Below are 15596 nucleotides of genomic sequence, written 5' to 3' on the forward strand. Positions count from 1 at the left end.
AATTTTTTTTGAAAATTTCACCAATTTTAGGTCTAAGTCCAAGCTATAAAATTCCGCATAGCTCATATCCAGAAAAATTCTTGTTTTCAAGATATGGCCTTCGAGAGTGAAAATGTGGCCAAAAATGGCAATTTTTTTCATACGGTCACTGTGGCGCCTCAACATATGAATATCGTTGTAAATTGGCCAAAGACCAAAATGTGACCGTCTGGTCGGACACATAACGGACATTTTCTCGAAAAAGACTACATATGTTCTTTTGAAAATTTCATCAATTTAAGCCACAAGTTAAAGATAAAAAATATGCATACCACACACCACAGAAAAAAAAACTGTTCCCCTATGAACCATATTTTATATCATTTTGATCCAAAAAATTCATATCTTCATTGTATTTGAAAAAGATTCAAATTCTTAAAAAATCGCGCTTACAAAACTATTGATATCAAATTAAAAACCTCTATCGAGGTGAAGAACGAGTGACGAAACCAAAATTTGAAACACAAAATTTTTGATACCAATTTTGTGACGAAAATAATTGGTAGATATTCGGTGTATCGATTAATTTCCGGAATTTTTTGGTGAAAAGATACATTTATTTAAAAAAAACGTACAATATTTTTAAACAATGTATTGCCCATCGTTAGCTATGACTTCCGCCCATCTTTTAGGTAGCTTGTCGATTCCGCGTCAAAAGAATTCCTCATCTTTTGAAGCTATCCATTCATCGATCCATTTTCGCACTCCTCCTTCAGCATTTCGAAACGATATCTAGGACAAGCCCATTTGCATCGATCGAAACAAGTGGTAGTCTGAAGGAGCAAGGTCTGGAGAGTACGGGGGTGATCAAGCCGATCCAACCGAACGCCTCTATCTTTTGTTTGACGATGTGTGCTCGATGTGGCCTAGCATTATCATCGTGAAACAAAACTTTGTGGTGTTTTCTCGCTACCAACGGCCGTTTTTCGTTCAATGCACCTGCCAATTTGTTCAGTTGTTGTCGATAGCGATCAGCTGTAACCGTTTCACCTTGTTTTAGCAGCTCATGATACACGATTCCTTTCTGATCCCACCAGATGCACAACATAACCTTCTGGCAATGAATATCTCGTTTTGGCTGTAAAGGACGTGGTTGGCCTGGATCAACATACGCTCCTTTACGTTTTGGGTTATCGTAATAGACCCACTTTTCATCGCCCGTGACAATACGATTCAAAAAGCTATGTTTTTTGTGCTTTGCAAGATGTTTTTGACATGCTGTGATTCGTTCTCTCAATTGATTTTCATTGAGTTGATGTGGCACCCATTTCCCTAGCTTTCGAATCTTTCCCATTGCACGCAAACGTTCACAAATGGTTGATTGAGTGACATTTAACTCTAATGCAAGTTCTTTTTGTGTTCGGGCTGAGTTTTCATCCAATAATGCTTGCAAATCTTCATCTTCAAACTTTTTTGGCTGACCTGGGCGATCTTTGTCTTGAACATCAAAGTCACCACTTTCAAATCGTTGAAACCACTTGTAACATTGTGTTTTTGCGAGAGCATGTTTGCCATTCAATTTCACAAGTAAACAATGAGCTATCAGCTGCAGTTTTCTTTGCAAAAAATAGCTTAACAAAACTTCCCGCAAATGCTGTTTCTTTCTCCAATTTTCAAAATTTTTCATCGTTGAAAAAAAATATGATGCACACAAACAAATGAAACACTTTTGACTGATTTTGACAGTATTTGAATAGGCTTTTCAAATGACGTATATGTCATTGATCTACTACAAGGCACAAGCAAGTGGTGACATCTGTTGTCAGATTCCGGAAATTAATCGATACACCCAATATTTTTTCTGTGTACTGTGAATATAAACTTAATGCACAACGACAAGCACAATGAATATTTTGCACTTTCAGTAAATGAAAAACAATTTTTACATCCATAAAACTTTTTTCTATTCACTTCTTCGATAGTTCTTTTCTATATTAAATGTTCTATGGCAGTGGATACGTAGATAAAACGAGCATCAGAGAGAAAAAAACCCTCGTAAGCTGAATAAATTTGGCTATTTATTTCAGATGTGCTGCATCAAATATGATTACATACACAAACATCCTTGAATCAGTATTTCAATGTTTTGTGTGTTAGGTTTTTATTTTTCACAAATTCAGCTATATAAACTGGGCCACACTTTTCATGGTATTCTGAATTTCACCAAGTTGAGTGTAGTATACCCTGTATAATATAACTTATATGCAAGCGATCGAGAGAGAGAGAGAGAGAGAGAGAGAGAGAGAGAGAGAGAGGAAGAGAAAGAGTGGTGTTTATACTCAAAGAATTGTTAATAGTGGGTGCATTGGACAATTGCATAGCAAGCAGTTGGCAAATATGCTATGTCAACATTAATAATATGCATAAAATATAGCTCAAGATTTCATTGAAATGCGCCCGAGTCGGTGAGAAAGGGAATTCATACGAAAATTTGCAGCAACCCTTCCAGAACTGTTTTGTTTCATTGCGTCTATGGTTTTATTTCGATATTTTGAGTGACATTTTTTGTAAATTCGATAAGATTCGTTCAATTGTTGTATTGACGATGGCCACTGACCAATAAGTGAGAAACCAGAATAGTCAGAATTAATAATGATATCCATTCGATTTTTTTTTGAAAATGTTGTGATATTTTCTATTATGTAGTGAAAAATTATATGCCACAGAATATATATTGTATACATACCTAATACCACTAATTGAATTAGCCGACCATTTTCAATGTAACCTTTTGCATTTTCAGCTTCGCATTGCCATTTGCCGTCGTCTTCAAGCATAGCATTTGTTATCGTTAAACTTCCACGTGCTTCTTTCAAAAATCGATTATCTGTTGGCCGAGCAGTCCTTTCTGTGGTATGAACCAACTATAATAAACAATTTGTGTGTTGGTCAAATGTTAATGTTGTTGTTTTTGCACAATGTTTGGAGATATTGTAAATGTTCCATTGAATTCCAGATGATTTGAGAAACGCAATCGTCGACGAACATCACCAATAATATTTTAAAGTTGTTTAGAGATAGAGAACGAAATGGAGAAAAAACAAAGGGAAACAAAAGAGAAAAAATACAGTTGTGATTTGATAAAAAATATAGGTATAAAGAGAAAATGAACGTTTGAACTGAGTTTGTAGAATGTAGTAAAACCGAGACCAAAACGTGCACACAACACAAGCACTTTTTTTGTTGAGCGGATGGGCTTTTTTTGAAAAGCAAAACAGCACAAAACACAGGCATCAAAAGCGACGCTTTGTGTAGGCTTCTTTTGAGTCGTAAATAGGTCATAGCACCGATCACTAAATTTTCAAGTGGCCTGCCTACATTTTTTGTTTCTCTATGAACCGCCAACCATTAGACAGCATTTTATGCTGTTATTACATTTACGAAAACTTTTATTATTACCTATCCACTTAATAGGTTGTTGTTTGGTATGAGCACCACAATCCACTTTAGCCTGCTCAACACATAACAACAAAAATTCTAATAAATAAATTCGATAATGAGAGAATTTTGTGTACAATGTATATTGTATATACATCCCATCGAAATTTGAGCTTTTTCTCAGTGAACTTTTGCTCAGTCTATCATTTCTTTTTCCTACAATTTTTGTTTGGACATTTTTCGTGCCAAATTGGCCAAAAAGTAGCCTTAACCTCATATTGAGAAATCTCCAACTTCAATGTGAAAATGATTTTTTTTTTGAAATAATAGAATAAAGAACGAAAATATGAAAACAAAGTTCACGGTTCTTTGATATTTTATTAGTAAAAAGTAATTGTTTTCATAAAACGTGTCAAGCAAATTGAATTTCCTATGTAAACAAACAAATGTTGAATTCCATGTATATATTCATCGTATTAAATATGTACATTAGAGTGTTTCCCGTATCAGCAAATAAAAAAATGGTATTTCTTAATTCAAAGAAGGCAAAATTCTATGTTAGTAAATGGCATTCATATAACGAAGCGATTGATTTTAGCACTTCCCGAAACGAAAACATATCTGAAAATATAGTTGATTAGAATTTGAAGTACAATTCTCTTTGCTGTTTGCACGTATATCGACACTGTTCGCTTTGATAGAATATTGTTGCGATTCTTTAGAATTCGATAAATAAACAAAAGAAAGTATTTATATTCAACGCATTTTCAGAATCGTGTTGTTCGCTGTGTCAGCCGTTTTTTTGGCCTGTAAAATCATTTTATGATTTGAACCAAGCAGTCCATACAACACATACACATTTATATCGATCGCGATAGGCTAATAATAATAATCATTCCGTTTCTTTTGCTCTTAAGTGTTTACATACAAACTGTGATTCCGTTTATTGGTTCCGTACCATACATTCTTATTCAAACGCTTTATAAACAAAAAATGTGTGCAGTATAAGAATGCTTTCGACACATAACCATCGGAATGTGGAGAAGTGTGTTGGTTCAAATGAAACGATCGTGTTGAAACTTGTCAGAATCAATGTTTTTTTTTATTTGAATTTGCATCGTCATAATTTCATTGGATTCGATTGATAAAAGTGCTAAAACATATTTTTGGATTGTGTCAGTGTATGTTATATTTGTTTCTTGCTTTCAAAGAAGTTTATTTTTCGCTGTAGGCGGTTTTCTATTGGAATCATTGTCAACCGATTGTTTTCAAACGAGATATTTGCGGTGAATTTTGTGTTTGATTTTGTTTAGTTTTGATAATAACAAAACATTCACAAGCTGAAACTGCAAATATTTCGATTCAACTTGGGACCGTGTTGGTGTGGTTTGCATTTATATGTTGCATTCAAAAGAGTTAATATCACTCAATTTGTCGATTTTGAATCACTTCACGCTTAACATTCAATCAGGTAACATCAAGTGTCAGTTTTGTCCCCATATATTCAGTGCTTCCTATTGATTCAATTCATTTACAAAAATTACACAGTGCAGAAAATATATTTGTCATTTTATTTGTGTTCTAAATTGCGCGTGTGTTTTTTTTATTTCGTTTTAGTTCAACATGTCAACGACTGGTGAAACTACGGCTGCTACAGCGCCAAGAAAAAAGCGATACAAATTTCAAACGAATGCGCAAAAAGAAAAGGATGCTGATGATGATGTAAACGATAATGGATTGTTCGCGATTAAAATGCGCCTCAACACAATTTTGCGACCAGAGTTCAATCACATTGTCAAACCGTGGATCGAACAGAAAAGCATAATGTCAACGAAAATCACCGTTTTGGCATCATTACTTTTCTTGGATAAAGTGAAATCGGCACAAATGAATCGACAGTGGGAGTTTTTTAAAAACCGAACGTATCCGGCCAAAAAAGGAAAGAAGAAAGGACAGCTCGTTGAAAAGAATCGTGGCGAAGAAGTGATTGAGCAATGTTTCTATGCCGTCTTGCAAAAAAACAAAGAAGGTGAGAATATGGAGCCACATTTCCGTCAGTTTGTCGAAGAGCTCAGTCCAGAAAAAAATTTCGCCTGGCCCAAGAACGATTATTTTGGTAATCATTTTAAAACGCTGTGCCAAAATCACACGCGATGCTTGAAAACCGGTCAAAAGACACACTGCAAGAAGAAGTTGAAAAATTATCTGCGAATGCGAGCGTGGCAATTCAACGCAGTGTCTACCGGTTGGAAATTCGACAAGAAGGACATTGACAATGCAGTCGATTTGATGATTCGAGGCTACAATGCGATCCGTGACACTCATCAAAATGCAGATTTCAAACGACACAAGCGAACATTACTTACTGGCATGGTTACTGCAATTGTGCGAGAAGTTGGTGGCCCAACCAATGATCACAACATCAAGGATTTTTCAAAAGGCGATTATTGGTTCAAAGCAACTGCAATGTGGCTCGTTATGCAGACAGAAATCGATGAGTGGCACAATTGGGCGCAAGATAACAATGTGAAGATACCAAATATCAAAAATCTCTCGGTTGTTCCATTGCCTGATTATCAACGAAAGGCAGTGTTCATGTGCAATGATGTCTTCTATCGAATGCTGGCCGAATCGAAACAACTTCCACAAGTTGATGGTAGACAAGCAACCGAAAGTTACATTCGCCAGAACAAAGAATTCTATTGGAATCAAGTATTCGATCTTACGACCATCAATCGAAAACTGAAGAAAAACAAAGAATTCCATTATACCATCGTCAGCAACGGTGAATCTGTGTCGATTATGTATCGCATGTCAAAGCAACACAAGCAACAGATGCAGAATGATGATATTCTTCGAAAACAATTCATCGACGGAAAATTTGCTTACGAACTGGGAATCGATCCAGGCATGAAAACATGGAATGCCACAGTTCGTCGAAATATCGAAACAAAGAAAGAAGTGAGTGTTTAAATTTTTGGCATTATTGAGAAATAGAAAGTGATACAGTTACGTGAATAATTTTTTTCTTCACTTTTCCATTTCAGGTCAACATGAAAACGTCCAGTAAGAAGTACCATTGGCTGGCAAAGCAGAAGACGCGCGATGTAAAGGCAAAACGATGGACGAAGCAGTTCACCCAAGAGGAGCAGGACGATCGAAATAATCGACAATTGTATCAGCGAATGCCATCACCACTGGGCATACTCTGGATTGATTACGTTCATCATCGTATCAAAATGCTCAAGAAAGGAATGGCCGTGTATACAACACCGAAATACACGCTGTTGCAGTTTGACAAGTACGTCGAATCGAATCGAACCGTTGATAAACTCACTGGGAATTTGGTCAATCATAAAGCCGCAATTATTCACATGGGAAATGCAGAAATATCACCAAACTCGTGCATTCGAATCAAAAAGCATGTGAGAGCTCCAGGTACGCGCAAACTACTCAAAGGCTTTCGAAAACGTCGCAATTGTCGTGTGCGCAAAACAGATGAGTGGGGTACATCGCAGCATTGTGCAAAGTGTGGGCGACGATTTAATCCAGCCACAAGGAGCCATCGATTCAAAGTGTGTGAAAATTGTGGAGCGGAGCCCGATTCAATTTTCGCCGAATATTTACCATCAAAAATCGTAGCACAGCGCAGCAAACGGCAATTGAGGTACAACAAAGATGAAGTTGAACTTTATTTGATGCGATTTTGGGCAGAAGGACTCATGACTGAGCAAGAATTCGATATTGCTGCTGAACGTTTACTGTCTAAGGTGGCCGTGTATCCAAAAAATTGGCAAGTAAACACAGTGAGTGGTAAATTGGAATATGCTCAAGTCAATGCTGATGCACCGTATGCAACTGTTCAACAGCCATATGCAGTCGATGATGAAAATGAATTGGAAATCGAAGACAAGCAACTACTAATGGCTGTACACAAGACATCTTGGGATCGTGATATCGTCGCCGCCAAATGCATTCTCATCAAAGGTATGTGTATTAGAAATTTGCATTTGCATATATTCTACATATTAAATGAAATGCACACTATTTGAATGATCTATTTTAGCGCTCGATGATAAATATGTATGCAATATTTAATGACATTGAGAAAATATTTTTTTAATAAAAAAATAAATGTCTGTTGAGATATCTAAACATTTGTATAGATTTAAGAAAAAAAAATCATTTCTGCCAATAATCTATACATTATTTCCGTGTGTGTGTTTACTTTTGAATAGGACATTGTGAGCTGTTTGGATGGGATATTCCGGCAGGATTAGACAGACGATCACCGCGACAGCCAGCAGTTCAACCGAATCAGCAGCCTTAAGCGTCACCAATCACCATTCGTACTCGAAAATTAATCAAAAATTAATATTGTAATTTGTTACATTAACTGAGACTGACTGTTGTGTCTCAGCATTTCGAGGAAGTACTTCTAGGTGTTTTTTTCTGTAAGTATTCTTCACTATGAGATTGTATTCATATAATGGAGTGATTGATATTCATATTCAGAGGCAACAATCGTTTTTCGCTTCGGGAAGTGTTGATATAAATCGCTTTGTTGTATCGATGCTACTAACCAGCATAGAATTTTGTCTACTTTCAATTAAAAAATACCATTTTTCTATTTACAGATATGGGAAACACCCTAATGTACATTGTACATTTAGTCTCAATTCGTAGAGAAAGTGAAATATATCCAATTTCTTTGTACATTTTTCTCGGCACTTTTCACGTCGTTTGTTAAGAAATAAAAAAAGAAAACAATGAAATTGAGTACTTACTTGGCCATTGTGCATCCATACGACAGCCGCTATATCTAAATCAACTTCGCAGTTTAATTTCACCTCAGTGTGTTGTTCTGTGTAAACAATCGTTGTTTCGGTTGTGTGATCATCGTCGTCAGCATTTTCGCCGTACGGGCCGCGTATGATTGGTCGTAATGGCAGCATTTTCGGTGGTTCATCGTTTACATACAAATCATCGTTTTTAGTTAAACTGTTACGATTGGAGTACACGGGTTAGTTGGTTGATTTTAAACTGCGGGCCCTTTCAATTCTCAAAATACAAAATTAATATTATAACTGTTGAGTTACTGTACCTATTATTGCTATTCCTAAGTATATTTGTTTCATCGTTAAGATTATTATTATTGTTGTTGTTGTTGTTGGTGTTGTCATCATTTTGATTATCATCTCGCTTGATATTGATAATGCTGCCACTGCTGCTACTATCGAATTCATCATCATCGCTGATGTCAAAGTCATCGTTGCCTGCAAATGTTTTTTTTTTTTTGAGAATTGTATCAATTAAAATGACATAATGAAAACCATTTAGCCTTTCATGTTCAGCAAGCACAAAAGCAATTCAACTGCGTTATAATAATAACGTATAGCACAAGACTGAAATGATGAAATGTTGAGCGACACAAATGATAAAGATGTTGTGCGAGAGCACGAAAAACCATTCTTTAAAAACAATTACCATTTTCAGAAAAAGAAAGACAACGAAAAAAAACGTTGGCAATTTATGTTATTCGCACACTTTTAATGTAATCATCCGCTCAACGTAAACATTGTGTGAACCAAATTTACATTGTATAGTCGTTTCCAAAAAGATCTGTGTTGTCAAACTAATACAATGAATTTCGGAACGCATTTCCATTCAAAAGTACACAAGGCTCCTTAGTTAAACGTGTCAATTTGGTTTGAATTTTGTTGAGGGTATGTTGTTTGTTCAAAATTTTGACAGTTCGCTGTAACAGATCTTATTGAAAACGACTATACATGCACACATACACGCACGCATGCATGAGCATTTTGGATGATGGCGATGATGAATGAAGCAACCGCTTGCATTCGTGCAACCAATATAAAATTGAATATAAGAATATCGCTCGTTACTAATTATAATTAACACAAATTAAAATAAATACGCTTGAAAAATTTGTGCGATGATAATAAATTACGGACGGTCAAAAATTGGGTTGGTCGAAGTGCAATTGGTGGAAAATGATGAAATACCAAAATATTCATATACATCGACATTGGTATATACATGTATATTGTATATAGATAATTACCTTTGACATTGTCATTGCTGAAATAGAGCATTTGTTCGTTGGACGATACATCCGAAATGGCAATATTGTCGACTGTAGATAATCCTTTGGCATTGCCATGATGACTTTCACCGAATGGTGGTGCCGCTTTCACATGTTGTTGAATATTTTTGTTGAAATCGTGGCCGCCACGACCTAACGCTTGATGTTGATGCTGATGTTGATGTTGGTGTTGCTTCAAATGGTCGCCCAGTCGATCGTTTTCCACCGGTGAAAATCCATGCACAATTTGGATCGGTACTAATTTGTTTGAAATACCTGATGAATTAACAAATGGCAAAATAATTAAATTGAAAATAGTCGAATTAAATATTTTAATGAAAGATATTCTTTGTCTTTGTAATGATAGGATAGAGAATGTGAAAAAAAGAACCGAATCAAAATCAAAAATAGTAGGAAAATTGCAAGACCATTGTACCATGATTTATTTCCGACTGTCAAAGACAAAATGTAAACAAAATGGGAAAAATTGCATCGGAAGTTTTCCGTTTGTTTGGTCATAAAATCTTTTATGAAGTCATTATGATAAGGGCTGACTCACAAAGTTTGCGCCACACAGAGCGAGACAGAGAGGCAAATTGAAGATAAATGTCGAAATGAATGTGCATTTAACGAAACATTTAGCATTTTGCATAAATATACAAATGTAAATTCCACAATTCGGCATGAATATTTACGGTTCGGCTACTTTGGTTTAACACTTGGCGCTCGAATGGTGGTGACTGCAGTCTTGTGCCTCAAGCCAAAAAAGTTTTTTTATAATAGTCGTTGTATTCGTTGTAGTTGACGGTGATGGTAGTAGAAGCTATTATTGTTGCTGTCTGCTTTTGTTGTTGATGATGATGTTTGTGTTTGTGTGTTGCAGCTCATTTTGCTAGTCGTTTTCATTTCGATTTGTTTAGTGAGGTGAGCCGTTAGTATTTGGGATTGTATCTATGTTCACTTTTGTGAATGTATCCAATACGAGCACTTACAAATTCGACGTATCCAGCAACTTATACTTCGATTTTAAAACGTAGATTCTCAAAAATTCTTTAATATCAGGTTACGTCAATATAATGAGTATTTTTGCATTGCAGTTCGTTTAAATTTTGAGCGAGGCTGGATGGTTGCCAGACACTCCATACTCAGCAGTAGTGAAACATTTTATGAGACGAAAATTGGGTCTTGATTTGAAATTGTTACCATTGACATTGCCCGGTTGTTTCTGTTGCTTCCTTTCGGACCATTATTGAGTGTGTGCCAAATAGTGTGAATCTCGGTGCAAAATTGCATATTTTGCTGCGCATATTTGAATGCGCATATTCATATGGAATCGACGCTTTCATGCATATCGCTTTACACTCTTATATCGGTGGTATTAATATTTAGTATTTTGGAATTTTCAGCTACGATTAATCCAAAAGGACTAAAAAGTAATCCAATGGGATCATTTTATATTTTTTAACTTGAGTTCAATAAACACTTTTTTGTTGTTTGTAAAAAAATATCTCAAAATGAATCTTCCTTTGGAACACTGTTTCATTCTGAATGAAAATAACCTGTTTACATATTTTGAATTATTTATGCAACAAAAGTCTATTGTCCAAAAAAACTTTACTGCTCTCAGAGATTAGAATTCGGTAGTTATTGAATTAGTACTGCCCTACCAGTGAATGTTCAATATCTTTCGGAAAATAAATATTCGTTCGATAAAGAAAGAAATTTGGAAACAGTGCGGAAAAGTTAGACTTACGGATGTAAGTTCCTTTTTATTGCGATTTGTAGTCATTTTATATTTCAAAAATTCAATTTTGTTCCAAAATGTGGTCATTTTTGACCAAAAAATATCAATTTTGACGGCAGATTTGAATTCCTCGTACCCAAAACAATGATAAACAATTAAAATTTTAGATTTGGCCCGGTATTTTTCCACCGTGATTCGCTCAGGAATTATCAGTGGTTTAATGCGGAATAGATTTGGCCGTGTTTCGGGCTAGTGAAGTGCTTCGGAGGGCACTTAAAGTCGTCGGTGTGCACAACGAATAATGGGTTCAGCATAGACACACGTAAAATGGAGTGCCTTTACGTTAGGTTGGTGTCTTGGATATGTCAAATATCCAATACGTCAACCGTAAAAAGGTAGTGCGCCATTTCTGGTGAATATACCGGTAAACCAGCGATATGAGCATTCCTCCATTGAAATAGGCTTACACTCTCCAGCAAGTCACTTTCGAGTATCTTATTGAAACCTATACCATTTTTTTGTGCATAATTTGTGCGAATTTGTGCATGCATTTTTAGAATTTGTGCATAAATGGCTGATGAGTTATTCAGCTTTATATTTTGTGGTGAATTTCGGTTTTGGATGCAATTCAACATTTTTCTATGGCCAAAAAATCGGAAAAAATTTTGTGCCATTTTTTTGTGCATAATTTGTGCATGCCAAATATGCCTTCGGATCGGTCGTACACTGCAAAAAATGCATCAAAATCGATTTGACGTCAATTTTCCCACACAAATTCACCACTTTTTTTTAAATAATTGGAAAAATAAAAAAATTTCTTTACCATTTTTTTGTGCATAATTTGTGCATAACAAATCCACATCGCACCGAATTTGTGCATGCAGGGGTAGTTCAGTAGTCGACTTGAGCAATATTCACCAAAATCACTCAATGAGTGAAAATCGATTCGGATTAAATTTCTTGAAATTTCTCAGTGGTAATATTTTACACATTAGAAATCGTGAATACAAGAAGTTGCAAAATGCTAGAAAATCAAATATGAATGCGGATGATACGAAGCTTAAGAGGGCGAATGAGGTTTTCCAGTTATGTCAACATGAGTTGTATACTAACTATATCAAACAACTAGCGAAAGATCGTCAGAATGATCCTAAGGCTTTTTGGAAATTTATAAATGGCAATAGGAAATCAAATTCGCTTCCAAGTAAAATGACCTATAATAACGAAAATGCATCTACTGATCATGACAAGGCCAACTTATTCGCAGAATTCTTTTCTTCGGTTTTTGTTCAACACAAAGACGATATCGATATGAATGCTTTCATTGAAAATCGTGTGGATCATGGTTTTTCTAAATTTAAAATCGACGAGTATGCTGTATTCAATATTTTATCAAGCATTGATTTATCAAAAGGTGCGGGTCCTGATAAAATTCCACCAATCGTCATTAGAAAGTGCGCTGAATCATTAACAAAGCCACTATTTATGATATACTCAAAGTCATTTGAGGAATGTAGTTATCCCGAGCGTTGGAAGCTTGGTCAGGTGACCCCAATTCACAAAGGAGGTAATAAAAGGGATGTAAATACATATCGAGGTGTATGTGTTGTCTCTTTATTTGCCAAAATGCTTGACACCCTCGCATACAATCAAATGAAATTGGTGATCTTTCCACGATTATCGAAAAATCAACATGCATTTCTGCCAACAAGGAACATATCGACGAATTTGCTAGAATTAACGTCGTACATTCACAGAGCATTTGAACACAAAGAACAAGTAGACGTTTTCTACGCGGACGTTAAAAAAGCTTTTGATGTTGTAAATCAAATGTTGGCAGTAAGGAAAATGTCAAAATTTCCACTAAGCAACTCATCATTGAAATGGTTTTTGTCATATTTTGGGCATCGTAAAAACATGGTGAGAGTTGGATCAGCTTTATCAGATGTATACGTTACTCCATCCTCAGTTGGTCAGGGAACTGTGCTGGGGCCACTTCTCTTTCTCATGTTTTTTGACGATTCAGATGAGGATTCATCGGACTCATTGATATTAAATTTTGCAGACGACAAAAAGATTGCAAAAGCTATAAAGACCGTAAAAGATACAGAAGCGCTTCAAAACTCAATAAATAAATTTATTTTATGGTGCGATAGTAATGGATTGGAGGTGAATATATCGAAATGTAAAATTATGACGTTTTCAATGAAAAAGATCAATATACATGCTGAATACTTTATAAATGGAGTTAAGATTGATAGAACGGGAGGAATAAGAGATTTGGGAGTATACTTTGATGCAAAGTTGTCTTTTTCGACACATGTTGAATTCATTACGAATAAGGCACACGCAATACTGGCGTTTGTAAAAAGACATTGTTATAAAACGTTCAACATTGATATTGCGAAAATGTTATATTTTGCATTAGTTCGCTCAAACCTTGAATTTGCGTCACAAGTATGGATTCCAAGCTGTTCAAAATATATAAAGGCAATTGAAAGTATCCAAAAACAACTTGTAAAGTTTATACATCCAAGCAACAGTGCAAATAATTCAGCAAATGAGTTTGAGCTTCGGCCGTATAATGAAAGATGTGAAGAACTGAATTTACAATCGCTAAACAGAAGGAGAATAAACGCATCATTATTTCTATTGCATGATATCATATCGGGACGTCTGAATGCACCTAATCTACGAAATCAATTATCGTTCTTCACAGTATCATACTTTACACGAAGCCCGAATTTCATTAAATTAGCAAGAACTCGTTTGGGGAGTACAGACAACTCACCGTTTATTACTGCATGTAAATTGTACAATGCAATTGCACTTTTTACTGATGTCACTGCGGAACGAGAGTCTTTTAGAAAGGCAGTATACAAACTTCCTGATTCGATATTCAATGGAATTTTAAGCTTGTGATACGAGAAGTTTTCTTTGGTGTTTGTCTTTTGATCCAGTAAAAGAAAACACCAATCCAGGGAACGTTGATACGAATGAGATGAAATAAAACCAAAAAAGAGAATGTTGATGCGCAATGATACACTGTGATGAAGAGACTTGAAGAGACTTAAGCCGGAAATATGATCTCACAATTACATATACATATACAATATTTTAGTTACAATTTACGCTAAATATTACTCAGCAATTTTTTGCTTGATATTTATATATTTTTTAAACTATCAAAACTATTAATTATTTATCTATGACTGTTAATTTATCTATTTATGACTGTATATATCAGACATTAGGCTCGAGCTATGCATGTAGCGGCTGCTGTTTTATAGGTGCTATTCATAGGCGCTATTTAATTCGTGTGCTGTGTGTAACACCGAGTAGGAATATCATAGCCTACTATTCTTTTGTACATTTGAATGTGAGTACGAGAGAGATGTAGAAAATAACACACAATATGCATAAATGCATTAAAACGAGATAAATAGCGCCTATGAATGGCGGCTATGAAATAGCGGCCGCTATATCCATGGCTCAAACCTAATGTCTGGTATATATCTATCCGTTTCATTATGTATCAAATTATCAAATTATTAGAAAAGAACTTGGTTTTTAACGAGAGTCATTGGCTACTCTTTTCCAAGCAAAACTAATCTAAACTAAGACTTCACTATGTAGTCGGCTTTATAGTAGACTTTAAAATTGAATAAATAAAAATAAAATAAAAATTTTGTGCATCATTTGTGCATAACAAATTCACATCGCACCGAATTTGTGCATGCAGGGGTAACTCGGTGGTCCACTTCACTAATATTCTCCAAAATCACTCAATGAGCGAAAATCGATTCGGATTAAATTTCTTGAAATTTCTCAGTGCTAATATTTTGTGCATAGTTTGTGCATAACAGATTCATATCGCACCGAATTTGTGCATACAGGGGTAGCTCAGTGGTCCACTTCACTAATATTCTGCAAAATCACACAATGAGCGAAAATCGATTCGGATTAAATTTCTTGAAATTTCTCAGTGCTAATATTTTGTGCATAATTTGTGCATAACAAATTCATATCGCACCGAATTTGTGCATGCGGGGGTTGCTCAGTAGTCCACTTCACTAATATTCTCCAAAATCACACAATGAGCGAAAATCGATTCGGATTAAAGAAGCCATAAGAAAACCATAGATTTATTGCCTAAAACGATAAAAAATAAAATTCACATATGCTGGGCGGTTCATATGTACTACACATGTATCTCTTTTTTCACTGTGATGCGTTTCTATTGAAATAAGAAGATCCCAACGCCATCTAGGAATGAATGGTTAACGTTTCAACGATCGAAATAATCGCACTGAAACAATCATTCGTTTG

The 15596-nt window shown here is 35.4% G+C and overlaps 2 protein-coding genes across 4 annotated transcripts in view; one reads left to right on the plus strand and one right to left on the minus strand.

Annotated features, from left to right (window-relative positions):
- LOC116346874 overlaps positions 1 to 15596 on the minus strand; it is a 145163-nt gene that overhangs the window by 9971 nt on the left and 119596 nt on the right. The window contains exons 3-6 of the mRNA XM_031777135.1: positions 9503 to 9799; positions 8522 to 8693; positions 8205 to 8418; positions 2726 to 2903 (exon numbers count right to left, since the gene is read on the minus strand). Of these exons, the coding sequence (XP_031632995.1) occupies positions 2726 to 2903; positions 8205 to 8418; positions 8522 to 8693; positions 9503 to 9799 (861 nt within the window). The remainder of the gene's footprint in view (positions 1 to 2725; positions 2904 to 8204; positions 8419 to 8521; positions 8694 to 9502; positions 9800 to 15596) is intronic.
- Positions 6149 to 15596, plus strand: part of LOC116346880 — a 52069-nt gene continuing 42621 nt past the window's right edge. The window contains exons 1-4 of one of the 3 annotated variants that reach the window (XR_004201639.1): positions 6149 to 6378; positions 6465 to 7404; positions 7656 to 7871; positions 8055 to 8125. Coding sequence is in view for 1 of the 3 variants with exons in the window: in XM_031777151.1 (XP_031633011.1) it covers positions 6220 to 6378; positions 6465 to 7404; positions 7656 to 7747 (1191 nt within the window). In the remaining 2 variants the exon portion in view is untranslated. Of the gene's footprint in view, positions 6379 to 6464; positions 7405 to 7655; positions 8126 to 15596 lie in introns of those variants that run through there. The other 2 variants (XR_004201641.1, XM_031777151.1) reach the window with 2 other exon arrangements.

This window comes from Contarinia nasturtii, unplaced genomic scaffold (genome assembly GCF_009176525.2).
Source record: "Contarinia nasturtii isolate CC-2019 unplaced genomic scaffold, AAFC_CNas_1.1 Cnas_scaffold_129, whole genome shotgun sequence".
Classification (NCBI taxonomy): domain Eukaryota; kingdom Metazoa; phylum Arthropoda; class Insecta; order Diptera; family Cecidomyiidae; genus Contarinia; species Contarinia nasturtii.